This window comes from Gadus chalcogrammus, chromosome 7 (genome assembly GCF_026213295.1).
Source record: "Gadus chalcogrammus isolate NIFS_2021 chromosome 7, NIFS_Gcha_1.0, whole genome shotgun sequence".
Lineage (NCBI taxonomy): Eukaryota > Metazoa > Chordata > Actinopteri > Gadiformes > Gadidae > Gadus > Gadus chalcogrammus.
The window spans coordinates 21,521,247-21,548,997 of record NC_079418.1 but is presented as its reverse complement, the minus strand read 5'-3'; the positions used below and the strand labels follow the sequence as shown (position 1 = coordinate 21,548,997).

Sequence of the window (27,751 nt, the reverse complement as noted above, 5' to 3'; positions counted from 1 at the left end):
ATGCACAAACGCACACATGCAGCGTGTGGTGCAGAGTTGACGTTTGCCTCCAGCTGAGGGGTAATCGTGTCCTGGACGGGCCGAGCTGGGAGTCTGATTGAAGCGGAATATACTTCGACGTACACACAGAGAAACTCAGTGATACTTTTCTCCCGGCTACCTCTTCCCCACTCCACAGTTTGAAGTGGAGGGCTGAGGACAGGTGCGTGAATGTGAAGGAGCGGGAGGGAGGGGGTATCGGAGGGGGGTTTCTGGCAGTAAGGTCGACGGCGTGGTGTTACTTCCACAGCCCACAGTAACCGGCCAGGAAGCCTGTGAAAGACGGGATACGATCCACTGTGAGTAAAGCCATCATCTTCTCGGTCCTTGGCTCCGCTGTGGCCTTTTAAAGAAATTGTGTTTTCACACTGGCTGAGCTATCGCCAGCATTAACTTGTGTCTTCTTTGCACGGTCCATAAATACATGTGCTGCGGTTTATATATGGCTGCTTCATTACACCTGGTGCTGATCTGCTTTAAGATCTATGGGAATTAACCAGCCGACTCTATGTCTAACTGTGAAAGTGCTGGGTTTTAGATGAATGGATTGAATGTCTCCAGTTGGGGAAGGATTTATATGCAAGCACAGGCATTTTACCAGCGTGTATTCTGGGCTTGACTTGGTTTGTAAGTGGCACTTACTAACAATGCGTAGAAATGGGTTTCATCCTTTTAGAAAAAAGCATGTGGTATGTAAAATCTCAGTGGAAAAAACTCATTTAAAATGTGAAAGGAATTTCCTCCATTTGATTGATTGATTTAGTTTCATTTTCAAAGGCAATAGAATTACTTCAAAAGGCAATGGTGCATTAGCTTGCTTTTGTAAGATTGAGTGTGAGTGAAGCACAATTGCTGAAAGTACAGTTGGGACGAAGTGCAATGAGAAGCACTCTCTTTGCCTTGTAAAGTAAAAGTCTTGGCTTGGTGCAGCGTAGTGCTGCACAGGCATCTTTGCGACCCAGCTACTCCTTTAGACAGCCACACATTGCTCTGCGTAATGCATTCAGTTGTGCATTGAGTGACTGCTTTACACCTCTATGGGCTGCGGCCACTGAGCAAAGCTTAAATCCATTAAAGCCATTACAGGTTCTCTGGAATTTCCCATTATCTAATGTCCTCTTCGAAAATAACACTAATCCCTGTCCCAATAGAATAGCCTAGCTGCAGTTGGTTCACAGCCCAACATCGTCAGATTACACCATGGTATGTTCACTTCTGTCCCAGAATGGGGCTAATTTCATCGCATTGATTCAGTGTAATTCTTTGAGGGGTAAAGGCATTTTCATCAATTGGATGAATGCTTATACTTGCTTATACCTAATTATGACTTCTAATGTTATTGTTTGCCAAGAAAAAGGGATAAAATATGTTGTAATGTAATGCAAATGTCATGCAAATCAAGGGGTCATCTTTTTAAAAGCCGGTTTGTTAGGTGTGACAACCTCTGTTTATGGTGCACATATGAATAAATGATAGAGTAGGATCCATCACAAACCCTGGCAAGCAATTAAGAAAAAACATAACAGCGCTTGTCTCTGTACCGCATTTTGTCCTTACTGGGTAAATTGCATTGTAGCCTTGGAACTACGAATAATTTTTGTTATGCCACACTGCCAATTTTTGATCTAATTTAAGGGTTGGTGCACAGAAAATTGTAGTCACTTTTCTAACTCACTGCTTTGAGATGCTGGGGGCTTTCACCAATACATTGGTTGTACATGGTCTGCAACAACACATTTTAGATATTTTCTCATGCTCTCGTGTGGTTGAATTGGTCTCTTATACTGCCCTGTTTTAAACAAGGGATGTATGCTTATTGATGCTTCAACATTCATGTGTAAGAATGTGTGGATGATTTGATGTGAAATGTTTATCCAATCAACTCTATATCCTTTAAACATCCTAGGAACTAAGATGGATCCTCTTGTTAACTGAAAAAGAGAATGCTGTAGGGTATCTTATTATGGGAAGATTAGCCTATTCAGGTGAAATGATGGGCCGAACCATAGTTTGAGACAGCATAACAGGTTAGGATGGCCAGCCAAAATAACAATGGATCAGTAGACCATGAGAATGAGCAGTGTAACATTTGTGGACCCACTTGATGAAAAACTCCCTAAAAAGCCTTGTGATGGATTCATTACGGAACTAGATTATAAAAAAAAAGGGCACGAACAGCCTAAAAAACTGGTTTAAATCTCAACGATCAACACTGGTTTCTTTAACATTTGTGTTCAAATGGTCAAAGTTCCCAAGCATATCATGTTTTATGGCGCTTGCGTAGAACTTGTCCAAAACATAACTGCATTTCTTTGTCTTATGACAAGCCTCATGGCGATTGAGCAAGCGCCTAGTCAATATAAACACACGTTTTTTTATAGTCCTGTATATCACTTCCAGGTGCTGTTCTGCCAACCATTTTCTTCCTATTGAGTTAGTAGAAGGAGAACAGTATCACATGTTGTGGTTTAATTAGTTTTCACTCCTGCAGTACAATGCATTTTAACTCGACGTGTTCAAGAAAGGCATATTAGATCTCGGTTTTATCCATTGAAAAACATGCACATTCTTTATGCGTGTGTTTATATGTCCATGATATCCAGAAAAGAATGGCACCATTAGAAGTTCAACAGATGTCGTACTCGTAGTGCAATCAAAACTTTCTCCCAATTTGGAAAATAAAATGTAATAGTGGTTGTGGGTTTGTGCAAGGTTTTTCAAAGGCTTTTTTGGGCACTCTGTTAGCCAACTTGTTCCTCATAGTTTTTTGTGAGCCTGAATTTAACAAGACTCATTTTGCATGAGCATTATTTTCTGTGTTTTGGAGAGCCGTACTGTTTCATAATCGGAGATTGAAGAGGAGTTATCCATTCTACCCATGCACCTCCCTTGCCAACTGTCTTTAAATCAAGCTTTAATAGGAACCGAAGCACGTTTTTTTTCTTCTCTCTGGCTCCATGTCATTACCCAGACAATGTCTGTTTAGGGACACATAAATAATATCGTTCTCCTTTTTATTATCCACCACTGGGGAAGAAAGACACCTTTGTGTGCGTAGCACATATGATTTTACCGGCAGAAGTTGTATTTTTCTAACTAAATACATGCCGGCATAAAAGATGAACAAATATTGGCGGGAAAGAGTGACTATATGCATGTCACCAACATAATAACATGGTCTAAGGGTTAATGTACAAGAGAGACCTGGTCACAGAGAAGCCTGTAGTAGCCGGCCCTCACGCTAGCCACTGCTGCCAGGGGTGTTTAAAGGAGTTTCAGTGGCACAGAGAGTGGAATGCTACAATGCAAGCATTGTTCTGCTGGTGAAAAGACATCAGCACCCTCCTGCACTTCCCCTGCTTCCCCGCCCCTCCCACACCCACCTGAGCTCCATAATTCACATGTGTGGAGGCTCTATCCCACCTGGCACAGTGACAAGCGTAATGCTTTCAAACAGGAGTTGCTGAATGGCTCCCAGAGGTTGGTGCTCGCAAATTGATATGGAGCCCCCCCCACTCCCCACCAACTGGTTTCCAGTAAAGTTTCTGTTGCACGCGGGAACAATAATACCTTTTTTAAACATGTTAAATCCACAAAATCTGAACATTAATTGAGTCTTCGTCAGTGCATTCTAAGGACGCAGTGGCTAGTAACAACCATAAAGAACTGTGAATAACCAATTAAAATGTCGATCCTGATATAAGAAATGGTACAATAGGGTAAGGGTCCAACCTGGCAGGGTTTTTTGTCATCACCGAGAGAATTGGGCTTTCACGCCAATGAATGACAAAATGCTTAAACAAACCATTTACTTTTTAGTCATCAAATTAAATGCACTTTATTTTTCCCAGAGGAGGAAATTCCGTGACTTAGCAGGCTTTATCCAAAGCAACTAATTGTAAACTCAGATACATGTCATAAGGAGCGGGTATAGGGGTTAGGCCTCTTGCCCTAGGGTGCCTACAGGTAGGCTGCAGACGCTGTGGATTGGGGCCAGTACTTGTGTGTGTTGAACATCTACAAACAAGCCCCATCTCCCGGCACTGCTCCACACATCCGAGTGGCTGTCTTTTCACAGCTCCCCACACACGGTTCTCCCCCCCAGCGCTACACTGACGAAGCCCGTAGGTAGCAGCTGCTCCTGGGCTGTGCCTGGGCTCGTTCCAGCCTCCTCTCATCTATATTTCAGTACAGCGTGGGCGTCCAGCAGGTCTCCGTTGAGAACACATGAGCATAATCATCTCCTGAAATTTGTAAATAGAACACCCTCCCTTTCCTCTGCTGTGTCCCCCCCCCCCTCACCCCTCTAATGACAATACCGTGAAGATCCTCAAAACGAGAGCCGGCCACAGCTTGTTCCAATGAATTCTCTTTGTACCAGCCAGTCTGGTAATTATTTAAAGTAGATGGTTGGTGTTTTGTACGTCTTTTTTTTCATTCATTTATTTGACCACCTGAAATTATCTCTGCGGGACATAATTAAACCACGGGCAGCAGAAGGCTTTGATAAGAAACGAAAGCAAAAGTACAAAATCGTTTTTCTCATAGAATTGCTGTACCACTCTTGGGTCCTTTTGTGGAGCGTTCTTTGTTGTTTATTTATATATATGATTCTGTTCTCCTGTAGCTTTCCCTGGCGGATGAGCAGTGTGAGGTGACCCGTAACGGCTATGAGTCCAAAGAACTGGTGTACCTGGTCCAAATCTACTGTCAGGTAAGAATAACACTTCAGTAGGCCTGGGATCCATGCATATATTCATATATAGCACTTTCACACCACTAACACACCATTATAGCTGGGAGAACTAACACAATATTGTTGAAAACCTGTTGAATAAACTACATAGTTTAGTCATATATATATGTGTGTGTGTGTGTGTGTATATATATATATTTGCATACATTTAGCATATTTCTACCACTGCCAACTACAACATTCATAAAGCAGTTTCAAGATTTATTGTGCATTCACTTCAATGCATTTATGTTATGATCGCTCCCACATTGTTATATAAAAAAACGTGCTATGTAGGAATGGAAAAGTGAGAGCCACAGCCCACAGATGTCCATGAGTGATTCTTTATTGGAAGGAAGCATAGACTAGGTTTTTAATAGAAAGTGTGCCCTGTTTGATAGAAACCTCAATGTCAATCAAATCCTGCCCTTCCGAATACCATTGGCCATCAATATTTAAGCTGCAGAATGAGAGATGAGATAATAATGGGAGAATTTTTGTGGAGGGCACTAAGCGTGACAAATTGCCAAATTCATCATTGTTGGCAAAAGTTTAGTGCTTTGAATGAAAACTGTGATTAGGCCCGAGTGCACCTGCAATGCAGCCCGTAAGCTATTACTTTGGATATATCTTTATCGAATTCTATTTCCTTGACCTTGCTTGGAGGGAAAATGTGGCTGTTCTCATGGAAATCCCAGCTCTCGCCAACACCAAGAAACTCAAGAATCTTGATAGAGAGAGAGAGAGTCGGCCAGCTAAATTGGCACCAACATTTCGCCTCAGAGCGGGTTGGCAACAGCTGTTTGTTTTGATGCGCCGCTAGTCTCGTCGCGTTCTAATCCACAGAACCGTCGAGGGGACGGGCGGCGGCGATGAGGCCCAGTAGAGAGAGAGCTTCATCGGGTAAAGTAGAGCAGAAGAGTGTCCCGTTAGTCTGAGAAGTACCTCCCCCGCCCCCGCCCCCGCCCCCGCCCATTGCCATGGTGAAAACAGCACTTGGATGGCACTGGAACCCCAATCCGGCCGCCGCGGGCCCTGCTCCAGTCTCTCTCTGGGCCTCGTTTCTCTCTTTTTCTTCCGACCTTGGTCTCTTTCGAGGTTTGGATGGGATTTCTCGCCAGCTGAAACAGAAACAACAAATCTGTGGAACGACTAGAAGTGGATTTTCCTATTTTTTTCACGTTGCTTCTGTGTTTAGGAGCCAAGTTGTGTTTTGTGTGGTGAACCGTGGGCAAAACTGACCCGGTTTGGACTGGTGTTTGTTGGTTTTTCTTTGCTCCTTCTGTCAAACCTGAAAAGGCAGAGTTGGCCCCATTAAAGGACTTGGTATGAGGAAATGTGTGGACATGTTTTGATGAGCTACACAGATAGTGAAAGATTTCCCGTACTGAGGTAACTAAAACCCTTTAAGGGGGGAGGTTGTGATACTTGGACGGGGATGTTGAACAACCCTCTGGTCACAACGCTGTGTTACAACTCCTTGGGCCGTGAAACAGTTTGAAAGAATGCATAGTAGCATAATGTCCCTACTTGAGATAATAACAGAGTAGGGTTTATGTGACCACCAGACGAGCTTCATTTATATATTTTTATCCCTGTCTTACCATAACACGTTCTCCCCTGTTGGTTCTGTTATTTTTCTCAATGGAGGCCTTGCATCGTATTAATTAGTATATCGTATTATATATGTGTATATGGCTTTAGTCCATCAAATAAACATTGCTTTATCAAGAGATCACTTATAAGGGGCTAACAGGTAGGTACATCTTGCGGGTAAGGTCTGGGTTAGCGACGACAAATTCCCATGCCCCTGTGGGCATCACTAACTACATGGAAATCACTCGGCTGCGTTTCTCCCGTGCTAGGGCCGGAGCTGGATTGTGAGGCGCAGCTATGAGGATTTCCGTGTGCTGGACAAGCACCTGCATCTCTGCATCTACGACCGCCGCTTCTCCCAGCTGCCCGAGCTGCCCCGCTTCGACAGTCTGACGGACCAGTCCGAAGTAAGTTAAGCACTGCGTCGCAACCTCCAAGTATGCACACACAATCATAGGGGTGTGTGTGTGTGTGTGTGTGTGTGTGTGTGTGTGTGTGTGTGTGTGTGTGTGTGTGTGTGTGTGTGTGTGTGTGTGTGTGTGTGTGTGTGTGTGTGTGTGTGTGTGTGTGTGTGTGTGAGAAAGAGGACCACAGGAGGGAAACCGCACCTGGGTCAATTCATGTCAAATGTGGTTAATAACCAGCAGTGGAGCCACCATGACCCATTAAGGCAAACGACTTGGACTCAATACATATCTTCAATAATCTTCTATTTTTGTGCTTGATTGAACTAGATTCAATAAAACATTAGGTGGAGACAGGGGAATTAAGCCGACAACAATAATAACGCGATCCGACAAAACGCATCTCTGCGGGGGCTCCCGACCAAAGAAAGCAGTACAACCAGTCATTCTCGTTTTATAATGAGAGGCAATTTCCGAGTGATTGTTTCACTTGTCTGCCTAGAGGAGGACATAGTCTTGGCTCTCAATAGCCGTTCCTAGGATCCATTGTTCCTGGGGACGTATTGGCAGGCTTTCAAACGAAACCCTGGCACGCACCTCCACCGCTCAAATGAACCTCAGCGAGGCCGAGTGTAGCTGGGATGGGCACGGCGATTGTCAACGGAGGAACGTCGGTCACATGGAGCCCCGGAGCTTTTGTGCGGCAGCCCGTGTCTTTACTGCTCTCATCTCCGCCTTTCGAAACCAGAAAGGTGCCCTCTAACGAGGTATCGGCGGAGGTTGTTTTGAGTGTGATTGGCTGCTCGAAAATCCGAAACCAGGCGCCCTTTTGCCACATACCACAGGCCTAATAAAACCCCCTGGTTGCACTTTATTGGTGACCCACACCGGGAAACAGAGAGGATAAAAAAAGAGTCGGAATGGCCAAATGGGCTGGGTAATTCCGGATTAATTGGGAATCCGGTGTGTCTTCGTACTTTGCCGAAGTGAGATAATGGATCCGGCTCATGTTTCTTAGGGAAGTTGTTCTGTAAAGCTGAATGTTACCTGCCCCCCCCCCCCCCCCCCCCTGCTCTCACAGTCTGTTTCCCAGATGCTATTGGCCTACCTCTCACGGCTCTCAGCCATCGCTGACAACCAGATCAACTGTGGGCCCGCCCTCACGTGGATGGAGGTAAGGTCCCTCAAAGAGGAGCCTATCAAAGCTGCACATTGTACAGCCGTCGCCACATTTAATTACATTACGTTAGTTCAACATCCCTTAACCCATGACGATAACTGAACACTCACGTCGAGATTTTCCCACATTGGTCTTCCACTGACCAAATTGCTTCAGAGGGAAAATAAATCACTGGCCTTGATTGAGCCAGAGTTGTGCTGGTTTAAATAAATGTATAACTACATGCATACTGTGTATTTTACAGTGGGGATTTGCCACTCTAAATATATAACATCTTGAGGATATTTTCTGGCTGGCGCTGGTATTCGCCATTACGACAGAAAACCACAACACACTGACTAATGACCCTGCTGTCCTTTCAAATAAATGAAAGCTGTGCATTTCTATATGCATATCACTACCAGGGTTGGAGCCACTTGTCGTATAAAGCTCGATTTGTGTGTTTGCTTGTGTCCGTGCGTGTGTGTGTGTGTGTGAATGCGTGTGCATGTGTGTGGGTTTGCTTGCTTGTGTCCTTGCGTGATCGCGTGTGTGAATGCGTGTGTGTGCGTGCGTGAATGTATGTGTGTGTGAATGTGTGTGTGTGTGTTGCGTATCCCAGGTGGATAACAAGGGGAACCATCTGTTGGTGCATGAGGAGTCCTCCATCAATGTGCCAGCCATCGCTGCTGCCCATGTCATCAAGCGCTACATCGCCCAGGCCGCGGACGAGCTGTCATTTGAGGTGACGGCCCTCAGACGACACAGATGATGCATCTCCCTCTTTCTCTTTCTCCCACCCAACCACTCTGTCACGTCACTGTGTTATTCTGACACTGTCTATGAATGATTCTTGATTGACTACTACTTTGTGTCTTAATTCCTCACAATGACTGGTGCAAATGTGTACATGCCACTTAGGTTTGGTGTGAAAGACATTGTCTGAGATTGATTAAGACATTGATAGGGTTGGACGTTCCACAAAAGGCAACTCTCTTTCATATCTCGAACCTTGCCAACAGAAAATATCAATAGATACAGTATACAACGTAAATGTTTTCGGTACTATGTCGGCCACACTTATCTAGAATTGCGCCAGGGAGCTGAAGGGAGAATATTTCAATCTTTTTTTTCTGTGCTGCAGTGCACGTCAAAGCTGGTCCCAATGCACCCCAGTATTAATATATTCTCTCTCTCGCTGTCTTTTTCCATATCTCTGGCTCTCTCTCTTCTCAGGTGGGTGATATCGTGTCGGTCATTGACATGCCCCCCAAGGAGGACACCACATGGTGGAGAGGAAAACACGGCTTTCAGGTTGGTTGTCTGAGAAAATGTCCCCTGCAGAAGTCCCTGTGTGCATGATGATAAACTTTTGCAGTTTTCAGCCACTGCGGTGTTGACAATGATACCGTATCTCTCCACACAATCCATCACATTCTCTCAAGATAAAGATAAAATATTATTTTATTATTAGTTTTGAGTTATGGAGTATTATGGAGCTTTCTTTTTATGTACATTACTCCCAAGCAGTCAAAGGATTGGTTGCTCTGAATATATCTGCTGACTATCTGCTCATCATCTGGACATTCAACATGAAACAAGAAGCTCCGTTTGCAAAACCGTACGGATCGGGACGGAGGCTGAAGTCTGCTGTAGAATCATAACCAAACCTCACCCCGAAAAATCCGGGACACCCATCAGATACTTGCCGTGACCAATAGTACTAGAATCGTCTTTTATCCTACTACAATGTAACGATAAGGAAATTATAGATTCATGTCAGAACCCGGATTCTTTGCACTCCTACAGAGTGCAATTGTAGTACATTTGCCAATGGTCAACTGGCCTCAACTTTGTTCTGTTCTGTTCTATGTTCTGTTCTGTTTTACCAATTCATTAGAAAAGAATGCTGGACCTGTACAACCTGTACCTCAGTGTTAAACTACACAAAATACAAAAATGCACAAAAGAAAATCGCATAACATCGCAATATTTACAGAATCGCATTGCATATCGGTACCCGCACTCTAAAGTCGTATTGTGAGGTCCCTGACGACGCTCGGCCCTAATAGACTCCCGACTCCCGTCCCCCTAGGTTTGACCCTCTGTCCCCCACACCGTGACCCCTTGCGTGTGCTTGAATCCGGCCTCCAGCTGCAGGCAGTTTTTATCCATCTCGGCCCCTCCAGCCGCCCCTCGATCTGACATGACTGCAGCTTACCGCTGATACCCCCTGCTGGGTGGCGAGTGCGTCCCCGTCTCATAATCCAGAAAGTGTTAAAGCAGACAGCTGGACTACTGGAGGTTTAGCAGTGGGTGGGGGCGTCTCTCTCTGAACTCCCATGAACTCTAGAGAGCTGACTTGAATGGGTTTATTTATGTCTTTATTTTTTCGTCAAGTCGTGTGTGTGTGTGTGTGTGTGTGTGTGTTTGTGTGTGACTGTGTGTGTGTGGCTACATCAGAGCAGCTGCTGTGCCATCTTGCCTATGCTTTCACTCACTATTTTGCTTACTCTCTCGCCCTCACTTTCTCTCTCTGGCTCTCTCTCCCTATCGCTCTTGCCCTCAATCTCTCTCTCTGGATCTCGCCCCCTCTCATTCTCTCGCTCTCTCTCACTCATTATCTCACCCCATATCTTTTGCTTTCTCTTTGTCACTATCTTGCGCCCTATCTCTTCCTCTTTTCTCTCTCTCGCTCCCTCGCTCTCTTTATCTCTCTCTCTCGCTCTCTCGCTCCCTCGCTCTCTTTATCTATCTCTCTCTCTCTCTCTCTCTCTCTCTCTCTCTCCCACTCTCCCACTCTCCCACTCTCCCACTCTCCCACTCTCTCTCTCTCTCTCTCTCTCTCTCTCTCTCTCTCTCTCTCTCTCCCACTCTTTCCACCGGGGAGCAGACAGCCAGTCAGTCAAGCCGTCTGTGTTTGTTTATGTGAGTGGCCGCGGAGGGTTGTCAGACGGCGCTGTCTGTCCACCTGTCGTGTTCAAGGCTTAGCGTAGCACAGCTTCGGGCGAGCTCTAGCGACGCTGCTTCAGAGACATGGTAGTAGACGGGGGAGGGGGAAATCAAAATACAGCAAGTTGATGGGATAAAAGGAATGAAAGATCAAATTGCATGAAAAAGGCCTAGGCTCCAAACTGTACACGAGGGGGCGTGTCAGTATGTTAGAGAATGTTATATGTGAGTGAACTGCTGTGTTGATTTCGTATCATGGTGCCACCTGCCGGTCTGAAATCCTCCTCTGATGTATGATATGCTGTTACCGCAGTAAAACTTCATGTGTTGTTAAGAATTCAGTCATTGGGTATTAGTATCATTAGGAAACTAATGCAAGAAATGGACAAGGTACATTTCCTGGTAAGAGTTTAAGCCCTTAATAGCGCTCCCCGCACTGGCTGTCTGTATACATTCTATCCACCTACCATTTAATTCTACCCCCCCCACCCCAAAAATCAGGCTTTCTACTAAAAGGACTCAAAGTCCCGACTCATAATGTACGGCGCGCTCTGCTTTAGTAAAAGGCCACTTACTTCACATCCGAGCGGCCCTATTTAAATGGCCCCTCCTGGGGCCCTCGGTGAGAGCATGTCAGCGAACGCAACGCCCTCGCCATGTTAACACGACCGCGCTCCACGGAGATAAAAAGGTGTGTAGTAGCTGTTGAGCAGTGCTCTCCATCCCGGCTCTTGTAATCTAAAAAAAAGTGATGGTCCTGTTACTCTCTCTCTCTCCCTCTCTCTTTCCCCTTCTCTCTCCCTCTCTCTCTCCCCTTCTATCTCCCTCTCTCTCTAGGTTGGCTTCTTTCCCAGCGAGTGTGTGGAGCTGATAAACGATAAAGTGCCGCAGTCTGTGACCAACGCAGTGCCAAAGCCAGGTACCCTGGGCCTCTAACACAACCCTCTAGTGGGAGTGTCTGTATGCTGAGAGGAGATTGCCCTCATCGTTTAATCACCTGAATATCATGTACTGCAGCTGATACGGGCACATATCAATGAATGAGTTCAGGCCTTGTGAATGTACCATATGAAGTACATGTGGGTTTTGTGCTTTTGTGTTGGCTTGCGCAAATGTCAGATAACATGATGATTACAGCAAGTATTTTTTGTGTTTTAAGGGAAGTGTGTCTTTATTAGACCATTTATTTAACACCTTGTTCCTAATACACCGTTCTAATGCACTTGTATCTGCGACAAATTGAAGGGAAATTATGAAAGTTTTTTCTTAAACAAATTGTTATTTTAACGGCGGGGCGGGATGTTTTTCCTCTGTCAATATGCAGATCAACTGCATATCAAAATAAGTCAAGTCATCGGATAAGCCCAGTGACCATATCCTCTTGTTGTTAAACTGAGTCAGAATAATAACACCATAAACCCTCTTGGCATGACTACAGCACACATTTTTCTCTTTGATTGTGGTTCAAACCGGAGCCCCACACTTGAACCCTTTCCCTTATCCCCCACATAGAATTAGATTGATCCCCAAAAAGAAAAACAAGCCCTGCATCCATGTAGGGTCTTAAGCCCCTCCTGTATCAAGAGGAGTGACTCATGAGCAGCATGACTCACACATGGCTCCACGTGGAACTCCGTGGAGAGGAGCAGGCTATTTGATCGAGTCTTACTGAAGAAATGAGGATTACCAAATTAAAAAATAATTAGAAACACCCACCTCCACCTCCTTTTCCTCCACCTCCTTTTCCTCCACCTCCTCGTCCTCCTCCTCCTCGTCCTCCTCCTCCTCCACCTCCTCTTCCTCTTCCTCTTCCTCCTCCACCGAGGTCTCCTGACCTCCAACGAACTGGAAAATTGGAAAAGTGATGACACGCTGCAAAGAAAAACATGAAGATATGCAAAAACATAAATATGAGCCCCAGTAAGCCACAATTATCAGGGGGTCGGCGGGGTATAAGACGTTTCAGATGCGGTGCCTGGTGCCAATGGATCGCATGTGGATCATTCCCAAGGTTCAGCAAGCGCAACTTTTTCTATTTGGAGTGTATTATGGCACGCCATGCACGCCACAATGATCCTCGATAAAGCCATTTTAGCCCTCACACTATTTGCGATGCTCTCATGGCACTCTTCCGGGCACACTTCGCTCATCCATCTGCACGTCGATGTTTTTCAGAAAATGTTATGTCGTTGTGTTTGTTTCGCTGAGCAACATCTAAGAAAAAAAAGTGAAACATCCATAATTCAATGCTCCTTCAAATGATTAACACGGGGGGACACAGCTCATTAACTAGGCCCCGTGTTGGCTCATCTCTCAGTGGAAACCTATGGCTGCATGGCTTATGCCCCCCCACCCCCACCGCCACCCCAGTCTGTCTCTTTAATGTTGCAGACATGAATCCATCCTGCTGGTATGGGTTATTCGACTATTTCTGATGTTTGCTTTGCATCTGACTGTGAACCGCTCCTCCCCTCTCCCCTGCTCAGCATCGCCATGCACTGGTCTGCAGCCTGCATCCTGGAACCTCTTCCCTCCCTGTGCGTGCGGGTATACTTTACATTCTCTCTCATTCTAGTTCACCACCCCCTGCTTTATATCGCCATGTCTACTTTTAGTAATTTACAAAAAGATGTATACGGCATGTACCCGTGATTTGCATTTGAGCATTATGACTGTCCAACACGGCATAAACACGGTGTAAACGCAATGCTTCATGCCACCAGAGACTAAACCTCCAGGTTCAGAAAGTAAATGCCCCTTCTTAGTTAGGTACACCCACCTCAGCACATTTGCTTAGGATTCTCCCGTCAGCAGAACCCAGAGGATGATAGTGAAATTTGCTGGGCTGCATGAATGAAATAAAGTACAAATAAGAAGAGCCCTGCAGGGATTTGACTTTCTAAAACCTGGAATTGTCTGCCTCGATTGTCTACCTCAATTGTTGAGGTTGTCTATGTATAGTCAGGTCGAGGGCCACATTCAAGTGAGGCTTTTGCTTTAATCTTTTACAATGGATGCTTCGCAAAATACGTCGGGCATAACCTTCATTGTGGCATCAAGGCTCTTCTACGGATGCCCTTTAAAAAATACAATTGATTTTACTGTCCCATTGGCTTACTATTCAAAGCCCACCTGCCTCCATAATCCTAGATAACATGGTTTCTAACTCAACAAGTGCTTTTCTCCCCCTCCCTCCCCGTCTCTTCTTGATGACGCTGCTTGCCTCATCCATGCATCCATCCAAACATCCAACCGACCGACCATCCATCCGATCATCCTCTGCCTGCCTGCCATTGCGCCGGGCTGCATGCAGACCTGGAGATGGAGAGTGTAAAACAGGACAATGTTTGGGTCGCTGACCCCCTAAACCACTACAGCCCTGATTCAGGTAGACAAACAACGCCGGGTGGGCGAGGGGAAAACTCTGAATCACCCATTTCTTCTTCTGTTGTTGCTCCTCTTTCCCTTATGATCTTTAACCCTAACACCTCTCCGATCCTTTGCACTACTTGTGTTAACTGGTCATGGAATCCAACCTAAGGCTTCAGATACTCTTGTTCTTGTGATTTGTCTATTTTTCCACCCATTTTATGCATTTATTATTTGGATCAGCTACTGGCATTTTCTCATTTTTTTTATGCGTGTCATCGTTATTTTCACTTAACTTTAATTGCTTTTAACCATTTGAGCAAGCATAGCTTGTTTATTTGTGTATAATGCGTACCAAGTTTGTGGTAAAAGTTTGTAAAGATATTTGTGTGAATATAGGCCAACATTTAGATGAGGAACAAACCACATCACCTACCTTCCCATTGGAGCGTTACACTTTATTCCTCTTCTCTTACTTCCCTTATTTTGTAATCAGTGCTGTCTTGTTTATACAGGTACGTTTCTGTGTCCATTTGCAGTGTCATGCTACGTATGCAATATGGTGCTGAATGACTATGGATATTATGGATGATGATGCATTGAAAATGTAAACGTCGAATGAGTGTCGTCAAGTGTCATATCGCTCTTTGCATTTACTTTCACCACTCCTAGGTGATTTCAAATAGCTTGAGCTTTATTACAGGGCTCCTCCAGAGCTGTTTGAATGGAGGCCGGGGTCTGAGCTCTGGGCTTTGGCCAGCTGTATTTGTATGTATGTGTTTGGGTGAGGCTTGAAAGGATCATGCAGGGGTGCCATGGAGCTAGGTCTAGACCAGCCTTGATTTATTTAATCCTTTTACAATGGGGAGCAGGGGGAGCTCTAAAACCCCATCCATTGAGCATTAAGCTTTGTGCTGCAACAGTAAGAATCTCTGTCCCCGGCTGTTTCCCAAAGTGAAGGCTGCAGCCTTGCTAGGAGGCGTCCTTGGGAGATGAGACTAGAGTGCTAGCTCGAGTGCTTCCTAGCCTTTGTAACGTTCAGACTTTGGAACGACTTGGTAGTGTGGAAGCGCTTCCGCTTTTTAATACTGCGTGTCCGCTTGTAAACACATGTGCGCTTATGAATAAATCATGGAAGCAATCAAGCTGATCGATATTTATTTGACTTGTCTGTTATGAATGCGGTCATGTCTCCTTCGCATGGAGCCTCTTTGGGGAAGTCACAAAAGCTTTGTAGCGGTTGATCGAATCGTCTTTATTAAAAGGAAAATCCATTCAATTTTTATAAAACTAAGTGAAATTGTCTGAACTTAATTCATGCATCACATTTACAGTACGGTTGATTACTATTATGCAGGGGGAAAAAGACATGATAAACATGTATTTATTTGGATACATTATTTAACTGATCTGATTCATATATGCCTACTTGTGTTCAAAGCACTTATGTGCTTTGGACACAAGTATATCAAAATACTATTATATACGTTCATTCAAAATTACAAACATTGCAAATGATAGGTTGTGCATTAATTTTACAACATTGGATAGTGGCACTATCCCTTCCACCGGTAAACAAATGTTTGTGCGCCACCCTAAAAAAGGGCGTTGAGCATGCTTCCTTGACATTGGGAAACAGCCCCCCTCTCCATGGCGACTGAAAGAGCACATTCCAGCAGGCAGCCCCACAACACTGGCTTACAAACTCAGCACTCCCAAACTTCTCCCACTCCTCCAAGATCGACTACTGCCTTTGGGGATCTCAAACTGAGAATATGGTAACCTTTTTTTTTTAAGGAAAATACCTGTACTGACCCAAGGGATTCTGTTCATCAGTTAGACAATCCGTTCTGTGGCATTGCAGTTAAATGCAGATGTGCAAGTGAGCACAAGTGAAAGCCACTGGCAGGCCTTGCCACCATTATGGTCCACCAGCTTGCTTTGCCAGATGTGGCGTTCCACCTTTTATTTTTCCACCATGCAGTCCTTCCTGGCGCAGACTATCGTCACGTCTGGGGACAGGTGATTGGGCAGCTGTGTGCAGTACAAGCCGAGACAGCTGGTTGTGATGGAGAGAAGGGGCAATAGGAAGAGTTGCCGTTGCGTTGTTTTTGTCTTTTCTTTGAGATGTAAAAACTGACAGCTCATTAAAACATTTAATGGATATAGCCTTATGAATAATGGCTTACTTAACTCTAAGAACTGACTTGGTAGACAAAGTGAATACCCCTGCCCTAGCCGTGAACACCCCCTGTGGTGTCCGGACGACCACGTGGCAGGTCTCGTATGTCCGTGTGTCCCCGTGTACGCATGTCACCTCCATGGGTGACCCTTCCCTTCCCCCCGCCAGGTCGGGCCGGAGGAGGGTGACCATGCTGCCAGTGTCCACTATGGCCTGCGTCTGTTTGTACATCACCCTCGCAGGTACGGTTGGGCACCCGGACGCTTCCTTTGCCCAACAGGTCGCCAGCATGCAGGGCCGGCCCGTCCCCACGTCCGCGTAGGCCGATGGCACTGTCACGTCCCGGTCTCGCGCTGCGGCCTCGTCTCGCGCTGCGGACTCGTCTCGCGCTGCGGTGGCAGCGGCGGCGGCGGCGGCGGCGTCTCTTGCGGCGTCCCTTGCGGCGGCGACGTCCCTTGCGGCGGCGGCGGCGTCTCTTGCGGCAGCGTCTCTCGCGGCGGCGGCGTCTCTCGCGGCGGCGGCGTCTCTCGCGGCGGCGGCGTCTCTCGCGGCGGCGGCGGCGTCTGTCCCGTCCGGGTTCTGCATTCTGAATGGGTGGGGTACTTTACCGGAGGGTCGTAGTGGGATCTTCATGCCCGCATCCTCCACCATATGTGGCAACCCGCTCCTCGAGTGAGCCGGGTTCCAGGTATAAATCACGCTTGGCAGTGTGGGTTAAGCCATTAAAGGCATTTATTGCAGATGACTTAAATCAAACAAAGTAAACGCGGTCTCTAGGGCCTCCGTGGGCCTCTAGCCTCTGGCGGACACGAGCGCTTCCTCCTTCCTCGCTCCCGCTTCTGGTCTGCCCAAATGTCAGTCCTCTTATATTGGCTCCTCGTCTTTCGGCCAGGTGTCCCCCAATCAAGCTGATTGGGGTTCGGTCGGTGCTCTCCGTCGCCGGCTGGTGGGTGACGGTGGTAACGGCGATCTCGGCCCGGACCCTCGGGCTGGTCCGGGCCGAGGTTTACGGGGCGGGATGCCACAGTGTGTGTGTGTGTGTGTGTGTGTGTGTGTGTGTGTGTGTGTGTGTGTGTGTGTGTGTGTGTGTGTGTGTGTGTGTGTGTGTGTGTGTGTGTGTGTGTGTGTGTGTGTGTGTGTGTGTGTGTGTGTGTGTGTGTGTGTGAGATTCGGAAATCATGTTATTACTATTACATTGTTGTGCATCAATAATGGCGCCAAAGATTACATTACTAAACCGTCAGTCTCCGTATGAAACATGAGCTGCATGAACTTTGCACCTTGCACGTGGATTCCTCAGTACTGTACAAAATGAGAGGATTTTGGACTCTTCCAATAGTGAGCCAAAAGAGGGGGCTAAAGAAAGGGCTTTGAATACGTTATAAGGATTGTTCCACTGCGGGGAACCACCAGATGCTGCCGCTGGCTCTCCTCTGGAGACAGTAAAACGATACAGGGAAGTAGTTGGCTATTAGCTGACAGTGCGAAGAGGAGAGTTTGTGGTGCGCCTTTGCTTTGAGCGTGGACTTCTGAAGGGAAAAACTTGCCACATTGCGACTCTCGCCTTCTTTCGTCTAGTTGCTTTTATGTTAAGTTTAAAGAGGACAAAGACTCGATTAGTGTACACTACTTGAAATTCCGCTTTTTTTTTCGCCAAGGACAGTTCGCCGTTATGGAACAAAGGTAAGAATCTGGGCCGTGTTTTGCTTCAAGTAACCCGTTTCAATAAATACACGTATCGTTAATATTGTTCCGCTCGAATAGAGGCGAACCATGTGGATATAATCGTACTACACAGGGTTTCTCATAGGGTTTCTTCTACACACCCAACAACACTGACGAGATGATGTTTTACCGTGGCCTACAGTTACCCGATAGCCAAACCAAAACCAGTTTACCAGTTTTCGTAGGGGAGGATTACAATGCTATTAGTGATGTACATGTAACGTCATCACTGTCATGGTCAAATCCAAACTAATATCTCAATTCAGCTATTCCAACTTTCTGTTGATTTCAATCCGCCTTTAACAAACGTCTGTTTTGGAAGGGACATTTTCAGCATAACATTCCTAACCTAAGGTATTACTCGTCTAAACCACCTCTAACTATATGGCTGTAGGTGTCTGCTTTTGAAGTGACATTTAAACCTAACATTGCTAACCTGGTACATTACTCCCCAAATTAGCCTAATTTGTACGTACATCATTGATAACGTAACTTCTATAATAAATAAATAATCTCCCTATATTGCTCTGCTGTGTGGTTATGTTGACACCCAAGAGCTCATCAGCTAACATTGAATGCAACTAAACATTGTATGCAACTAATTCCTTATTCATTGTTTATTAATTTTAGGTTATTGCAAACTTACTGAAAACTTACTGCGAAATGGTCGTGTGTATTGTGCATTTAATGACACGTGAAGGGCAACGGCTGCCCGCACTTGTGTGTTTACACAAAATAACACACGCCTCTCAGCTTTAGTTACTCCTGTAACAAAAAAATGATTTAGTGGCGCTGGTATAGCATTAGGCCTGAAGTTATCATTACTCAAACGGAACACAAAACTGGACTGTTGCAAATGTCCTACATAAATGCTCTTTGTTGAGTGCAAGACCACACATAACCATTTATGTGTCTCTGGGCCTCTGTTCTGTCTTCTCTAGGCTAGAATTGTGTTAAGTGGGCCATTTAGCGTTAGGAACAATAAGCCATTTTGCTCCTTCCATCACCACAACACTTGAGCTCCTATGTCCTTTTCCGGACAGAGGTCACTGTCTCTGATGGCCGCCTTCTAATAGGACACATACACAGACGAGACACACACACAGACAAGCACACACTGCCTCAGTTGTTTACACTTGACACTAAACGGTTCCTCTCCAGGACGTCAGTGGAGGATAGTTATGGTCTGTTAATGTGGCGCCCATTGTATTAACGCTGCACCCCTCACCAGCAGTTTCCCTCCTCTGGCCCTCTCTGCCCTGATAAGTTATGTAAACAATGTCAATACAGCTTAAGGCCTCATCCATTGTGAGCTATCTGCAGCCCAGTGCTTGTGTCACTGATAGCAGAACAGAATCAAAGAAGAATGTAGAGCAGATCAAAGTTTATTCAAAGCTGCTTAATTGCCAAAGTGAGATCCTTTTATTCTCTGCACTGAGGAAATTATTTTGTCCCAATTCAGCCTACTACCACATTACTATTACATGCTAAATGACAGCATTGACAACGTGAGCTCAGTGCTATCATGGTGCGAGCTCTTCTGCGTTTAAAACCTGGCTGTTGCTCTGACTCATGAAGCCCTAAACCATGTCTTGATTACATTTCTTTTTGTAATGTTGATAACTGTTCTGACTACAGCTTCTTCTTTGAGAGAGTAAAGCCTGGCTAAATGAACGGAATGATGTTGTTGTAATGCTTGGCTTCCTCTCTCTTTAAACACTCATTTGAGTCACGCACCAAACCTGCCACTGAACTCTCTCCTGGGTAAAGGGCCTAGTTGGAAGAATATCAGTAATGAGGAGCTTGCAAACAAAATGGGATTGAGTTACTGCTAATATCGTGATCTACTAACTCTAAGCCTTCAGAAAAGTGTAATTCCAAAATGAGTCATAAACGCTTGAACCTCCTGCAGTGGTTAAATGATACGAATGCAAACACCAGGGATAGGCTGTTGGCTCTCATTTACCTAGCTGTAACTGCTGAGAGGTCATCCGTACTCGTCCAGATTCTTGGAAGCCGTCTTAACACCGAGACCCACACTGAGCACCGCCCAATGACAGCTGAGCTTGATTAATCACAGTGCACCATGTGATGCAATGCCTTTTTTTCAACTGCTTTGGAAGCCAAACACACAAAGCGTTTAGCATAGTGGACAAGAGCCCCAGCCTACAGGACTGTGTATTGGCAAGGATCTTGCAATACGACATTTATGGTGATGCAGAAGGCAACGACAACAGCTTTATGTTCAACAATATGGTGTGAGGCTGTGAATTACCATGTTAACTTAAGGTATGAGTTGATGTTGTGCAAATGACTGAGCCTAGGGGCATCAATATCCTTCGGTTTTTTTCCTATGATATATATTTCCGTCTATCCTTCTCCCTCACCGTCCAGTCCCGTCCGCATCATTCCATGTCCCACTCTGATGCCCAATGAGGAAAGGTTGGTCTGAGGGCCTCCTCAGTTCTCCAGCCTGCTGCAGATGCCCATGTCTCCTGGGGCTGTCAGGTGTTGAGATGTAGAGCAGAGGATGGGAGTTCCTCTCTGCTCTCCTCAGCAGAAGAGGGAAACTACACTCTGAAGTGACATGAGAGTCGATCGAGGTGCCTCGTTTGAAAATGTCACGCTCGTTTATCCCCAATGCAATGCCATTGTCCGTTTTTGTCTCGTCCGACGCGCACGCACACAAACACGGACCCAACAGAGTATTGCAGGCCGTTTGATCCCTCGACAGTGTTAATAATGATGCCTCAGCTGTTATTTTCTGGCTGTGGATGCTGAACACAACAGACAAAACACAACAAATAATTCTATCCCAATAAGGCTGTAGAATCAAAGGGATGATTTACACTTCTGTGCCGAATAGCCGCCGTGTGTCTACGGCGACGCTTACTATTTCTGATTCTTCCTCCAAAACATTACATTTTTCACTATGCGGGTATCAAGAGAGCAGAGGTATACCAATAGCAGCTATTCGGGCAGAAGTTTAAACCTTGCACTTTAGGATCGAGATTAGGTTCACAAAGCAGTCCGTGTACACCTAACTGTCTTTATTTCATCTCATGTGATGGAGAGCGCCTTATCCATGGAGAAAAATTCAATTTAATCGCTGCAGCCTCTTGATGGATGCCTGATCACATGCATGGCGAGGCCCAGCGAGGTCTCGTGATGCAACACTAACAGCAAATTAGTTTTAACGTCGTTCTGTGGATCTTCTCGAAGCCCAAGTGGAGTGCTGCCGCTACATAATGCTCTGGGAGGGTTGTAGTGTAACTCTGGGTGGTAGTGAGAAGCTGAAAGGAAAGGGTTTTCTGTTTTTAAACACAAAAAAACTCTGTGCTGTTCTGTAATGGTACTTCAACCACCAACAGATGAATATTTAAAACGAATGCTTGGCATTCTAGCAGGGGCTTTCGTCCACATCTGCGAAGAGTTGTTTACCTCCGTGGTGTGCATTCATGTTGCAAATACCCGGTGTTGTTAATATTAAGTCTCCATGCCAGAGGACCAAGCATTACCGGAGAGACATTTGTCAAGGATAGATTTATGATTTATAAATGTTGCAGTTGAATGCCCGTGGGTCATATACAAACCTGCTTCTTTGTTTTTTAAACATAGTTGTCACTGTAGAATTTAGAAGAACAGCACAGCAGCGCCTTACCGCGTTGTATTATCCCAGAATATAGCCCTTTTCGGTTGCGCATTTAGACAAATATTAAACATATTGACTTGATTCTACAAACTTTCTTTGATGGGATGTTATTTTCAATGAAAATACAACATAGGAGAATGATCACCCAAATGAATGACCCACTTTTCTATTGAATAACCATATGCTGCGGGTGCAGGTGAAAAGATGGCAGGTCTGCTCACTAAAACTCTGGAAGAGCGGAAATATCGGGGACTGTATTTCAAATTAGGAGCAGGAATGTGCCCCTGGAATACCAGAGAAAAATAAACCTGCTCGACCATGATGACTTCTCCTGCTTGGCCGGGGGGATCTTGCACTGGATACATTAGTGGCTGTGTCTTTGGTCAAAGTACATGGTACCTCTGAGGCCACAAAGGGAGATGAATCTCAGATCCCGCTTTGTGTTCTTGACATGTTTAGACAAGGTAGAATTCCATTCATCTTCACAATAACTGAGGTCCAGATTATCATTTTTGGCATTCCCTCTGAACTCTAGTAAAATGTGTTTAGGATTGTTGCTCCTTCCGCCCCATTCGGATATTGAAGAAGGTCGTTGATATAAAGGACAGACGTAATTTAACGCACTACTCACACTGTTAGTGATATGCAGAATGAAGAACCTTGTCATGTTGAGCTCGGCTAGCAAGCTCAACAAGACATGTGTTATGCGAAGCGAACTGGTGCTTTATCTAAACTTGGTTACGCATTGGATCAGTTTCCATGTGGTGCTATGCACTACTAACCACTATGTATTTAACTTGGGTGGTTGTATTTTCAACACATTTGGCCTATTGTATGCAGTGAGTCACCCCTATACTGTGAATGGGCTCACCAGTTGAGGCGCATTTTACTCAGAAGTTAGTTACTTGTACTGTAACAATGGTTGAGAGAAGGCTAAGGGCTCTGTAATTCAAGGAAGACGTTTTTATTTTAGATGTCTGAGCCATGTGGTAATTCTGAAAGCCTGGTTGTAATTCTGAGTTCCTTCCTTTTTTCCCATCGAAGCCTTTCAAAAGAGATTATTTTTGAGAATGTATGCTCCAGCATTTCAGACTTAACAATGCCCTCTGAGTCCTTCAGCATTGAACCGCCCTGAATAAGATGTAATACAGTAGCAGCAGCTGCCTGAAATATTTCTTAAATATTGTGATTAAGTGTGATAAAATCCCTGTGACAATGGAGAGGAAAAGTCACCTAAACATTTAGTCCAAATCAGCAGTCAGTGGCCGATAATTCATTCTCCGCCTGTTTGTCTTTTTGTAATTACTGAATAACTGTTCCATAAAATATTAGGGTTCGAGTCCGGCCCGTGGACCTTTACTGCAGGTCATTTCCCCCCCCCCCCCTCTCTGTCTCCCCATTTCAACTCTTTCCTGTCAATAAATAAAGCTTGAAAATGCCAAAAAAAATAATCCTAAAAATAAATATCTATTAATCGTTATAGCCTGAATTGTTGTTCGAAGTTCCATTTCCTTTCTCAATGGCCACAGTTACTAGGCAGTAGCAGAGTAGAAGGACTTGACAGCATGGGAGGGAGTTTTGGGGCTTCTCCCTGCAGGCTAACAAGCAGTGGGTGGTGCAGAAGAGGGTTTTTGGAACCGATGATCCCAAAACCCTCTCCTTGTTTATTTATGTTGTTTTACATCTACACAAAACGGATGTTTGTACAACAGGTCCCAAACTTTAAGAAGCGTAGCTTTTTTCCGGACACTTTATCGGATTAGCTGTTTGTTTTGAGGTATTTTTTGGACAGTTTTTTCAGGGTTTTTGGTCGAAGAGGAGAAAAGAGGCCTGGTATTTGCTGAGAAGAATGCCTTTATAGTTGCCTAGGAGGTGGTATTCAGTAGCAGAGCTTACGCTTCAAGTTAACTACACACGCATAATAGAAAAGGGCTTTCCATCCCAATGAGGGTTAAAATATCCACAATAGGTCGAAAGGAAGAGAAAAAATACGCCGACCCCATTTGTACCTTGGTGTGAAGATTCGGTGCCGGGAATAGTACTTGATAGCTCTGCTGCACAAAGAGCTGGTTTGGAAACAGAGGGGGCTGGTGTACTTACCGGATCGGGGGGGTACAGCGTGTGAGGACAGTTTTGTGTTATTGTATTGGAATACATTGTTTAGTGTGAGGCTGAGGCAGTGTAGTGTGTCGTGTGGCCTTGGGATAGCGCGGCTAGACTCCAGTAGGCACCTTGGTTATTTTTTAACACCATGATCTCATTTGAATGTCAACTTTTGCATAATTAAATGATTTATTAGATTACTTTTATTCAGACTAAAATCCAAGTTGCTGGACTGTAACAGTGTCAAAAAAAATCAATATTTCTCTCTACATATACTTATACTATATCTACTTTCTACTATACTTATACTTATTCTATACTTCAACAATACTGTGATGCAACTCACTGGGAATGGGGTTAAAGAATGTACCAACGCTTTAGACTCTAACCTCGTGTGTGTGTCCCCTCCGTCCCTCCACAGTGTCTAAGAAGCACGGCAAGCTGATCACCTTCCTCCGCACCTTCATGAAGTCGCGGCCCACCAAGCAGAAGCTGAAGCAGAGGGGCATCCTCCGGGAGAGGGTCTTCGGCTGTGACCTGGGAGAGCACCTGCTGAACTCTGGTCATGACGGTAGGACCATGAGTTAATCTCTCCCTCTCTCTCTCCCTCTCTGCCTTGCGCTCTCTCTCTGTCTCTCTGTCGCGTTTTTTGTTCTCTCAATTAAGGAAAGGAACACCTTAATTACTCTATAGTGTCTCTCTCTCTCTCTCTCAATCACTTACTCTATGTCCCTGCTCTCTGCCTCGTTCTCCCTCTCAATCTCTCTCTCTCTCTCTCTCTCTCTCTCTCTCTCTCTCTCTCTCTCTCTCTCTCTCTCTCTCTCTCTCTCTCTCTCTCTCTCTCTCTCTCTCTCTCTCTCTCTCTCTCTCTCTCTCTCTCTCTCTCTCTCTCTCTCTCTCTCTCTCTCTTCCCCCCCCCCCCAACTCAGGCTTCCGGTAGATTTGTTCCCACAGTGCTTGTGAGGGGGTTTAGCTGTGACTGATTACAACTGTTTAATTGATGGACGTTAAGCATTAGCAGTGAGCGAGTATTGACATGGCGAGAGACATTGATTTTTTTTTCTCTAGTGAGACTTCATTGTTGCATAATTGTTTTTTTCCCCCATATCATTTGTGGAAAAGAGTTTATTTAGAAATAGCATGACTATTAATCAACCGAACAACTGGTATGTAATGAAAATTTCAAGAATATACATGGGCTTGTTCACAAACTTTGACAGAAAAGTGGATCATCTGAAAATGATGAAGGGAGATGCTTGATTCAAATTAATATTCTTAGATATTCTCCCCAAAACATTTAAAACCTAGTAAAAATTAACCTGCAACTAAGAAGCCCCCATGCTACACTGTGTATAAAATGCTACGTTAGACGCTGTTAATCAGAGCTACACAATGCTTGAGTCCAGGAGGACACAATGTTATGTAGCTATCCACTCTGTTATGGACGTCAAATCGAGTTCCACAATGCAATGATGCTGTTATACAACTTGGTGCTGTCGGGAACAAGGCGACGTGCCTGGACCTACGCCTAGTTGGGACTCGTGTGCCTCAGTTATTTCTTTCTCTCTGTCACAGTTATGTTATAACAATATTTGTAGCGATATTGTATCATATTCTGTGATACTTTTGCATTGTGTGAGACTTGGTGCTCCTCCCCTCTGTCGTGCAGTGTGTCATTTCACTCAACAACCCTTGTTCCAAAGAAAGCCATAACAGCTCAGACACACTTATAAGACATGATGTGATCAATTCCTGTGACTCAGTTCAGTTGGTGGCCTGATCCCACTCCACTGCTGCCAACATCCCTCTCCGCCTTGCTCCGAGAACAGCTATATGAGCTAATATATAAGCAATATGTATATAGGTGATGAAGTCGCACTGAGTTCGAAAAATACTGCAGAAAGAGTTTATCCATATTATTGACATTGTGTCTCTGCCTGGGAATGCAAAGTAATTGGGCTTTCCTTCCCTGGGTGTCTCTTATTTCTATTGCTCGTCTATGTGTGGAATTTGGTAGAAACAGCTGCTTTAGCTGGTCTCTCGCTCTCTCTCGCTCTCTCTGACAATCACTGAACGATGTGTGAGATGAGTGGGAGGCCTGGGAAGCTGGCTGTGTGTTTGTGCGTTTTGACACAAATCTCCCACACCACAAGCCTGCACACTCCCTTATCTCGCAATAAGGTCCCCGGATGATTTACAATTCTATTTCTCCCTCTTGCTCTTTTTGTTGTTTTCTCATCTAAACATGTATATACAATCACTCAGACAGAGCCCAAGCTAAGCCGGTTTTAATCGTGTGTGTGTGTGTGTGTGTGTGTGTGTGTGTGTGTGTGTGTGTGTGTGTGTGTGTGTGTGTGTGTGTGTGTGTGTGTGTGTGTGTGTGTGTGTGTGTGTGTGTGTGTGTGTGTGTGTGTGTGACAGTGGCATGTGTGCTATCGATCCAGGGCCATTAACTGCTATGTCTGCAGCACTTTCCTTCTCCTACATACACATCACAAATCAGGTCGGACAGAAGTCCTCGCAAACATTTATGTACTGTTGTCAAGTAAAACCGTTTCCCCCGACAATATTTACAACCCTTCCCCTTGGCTAACAGGCGTTAAGGTTAGAAACGTGGTTTTAATACTGGAAGTGTAGCAATAGCGACAGAGACCTTGCTGGGATACAGCCTTTTTGTGTCAGACTTCCCCCTGCTGCAGTCCATGACATGCCAGTGCTTTTATTGTATTTGTATTTTTTTCCTTGGCGTCACGATTTGCTCCATATTTAAATTCAGGTGGACAGATACTGCACACAAATCCAATACCGAAACCTTCAGAATTATATTAACCTTGTGGCTGTCGCCAAACCTCTGGCAGACACATTGAATTAAACAGTTGTTGGGATGTGTGTGTGTGTGTGTGTGTGTGTGTGTGTGTGTGTGTGTGTGTGTGTGTGTGTGTGTGTGTGTGTGTGTGTGTGTGTGTGTGTGTGTGTGTGTTGATATGCAGCTAAAGTTGTGTCTTTTTGGTTGTTTCCCTCCCCCTCAGTTCCTCAAGTGCTCAAGAGCTGCACAGAGTTCCTCGAGAAGCACGGGGTGGTGGATGGAATCTACCGCCTCTCTGGAATCGCGTCCAACATCCAGAAGCTGAGGTAGGGATCCACACGGGCTGGGAACAACACAGCGCCTTCCTGAGGAGTTTGTTTGTTGATGCTCTCGCAGCGGCTTGAATTGAAATGTGTTGGGTGCATGTTCTCTAGGTTGACTGCAGGTAGCCCAAACATGCCAGCCAGAAAGCCAGTAAACGCACACGCCTTGACTGATGTATCTGTAGTTTGTGTCTTTTTATGCGCTTTTTTCATATTGGAAATCGAACACTTCGAAGCAGGATTTCGAGCCCGGTCACAATCCCCAACTTTATACTGCTGATATTCCTCCAAGGCCTATTGCAAGCTCTATTGCCATCATAAAAATGGACATTCCTTTCGTCGGTTGACATGTGATAGGGAGGCTTCCTTTTTAAGAGCAAAGGTACAAGCATGTCTTGCTGAACAACCCTATAACCTGTTGTTTTCCTGCTAGCATAGTATTGGGTAAGCTTTTGACCGTGCGGGTAATCTAAAAGGATCGTGCTAAATCTTTTCAATTACGCGTAGTATAGGTGAGATTCAGTATGTGTGTGTGTGTGTGTGTGTGTGTGTGTGTGTGTGTGTGTGTGTGCGCCTTGATTTAGGATTTAGAGTTGTGTGATTCAGGTTTTAGAGGGCTTTGGAGCAATATCCAATCGTTAGATTTTTGTGAAAGCTCATTTGCACACTCTGTGAAGCATGATCCTCTATTTACACATATCAACGT

General features: G+C 45.1%; 1 protein-coding gene across 1 annotated transcript in view; it reads left to right on the top strand.

Annotated features, from left to right (window-relative positions):
- arhgap32b (Rho GTPase activating protein 32b) overlaps positions 1-27,751 on the top strand; it is a 78,712-nt gene that overhangs the window by 39,371 nt on the left and 11,590 nt on the right. The window contains exons 6-15 of the mRNA XM_056594837.1: positions 4,667-4,753; positions 6,640-6,777; positions 7,856-7,948; positions 8,556-8,678; positions 9,170-9,247; positions 11,723-11,804; positions 13,372-13,422; positions 14,199-14,273; positions 24,338-24,487; positions 26,946-27,048. Coding sequence (XP_056450812.1) covers positions 4,667-4,753; positions 6,640-6,777; positions 7,856-7,948; positions 8,556-8,678; positions 9,170-9,247; positions 11,723-11,804; positions 13,372-13,422; positions 14,199-14,273; positions 24,338-24,487; positions 26,946-27,048 — 980 coding nt within the window. The remainder of the gene's footprint in view (positions 1-4,666; positions 4,754-6,639; positions 6,778-7,855; positions 7,949-8,555; positions 8,679-9,169; positions 9,248-11,722; positions 11,805-13,371; positions 13,423-14,198; positions 14,274-24,337; positions 24,488-26,945; positions 27,049-27,751) is intronic.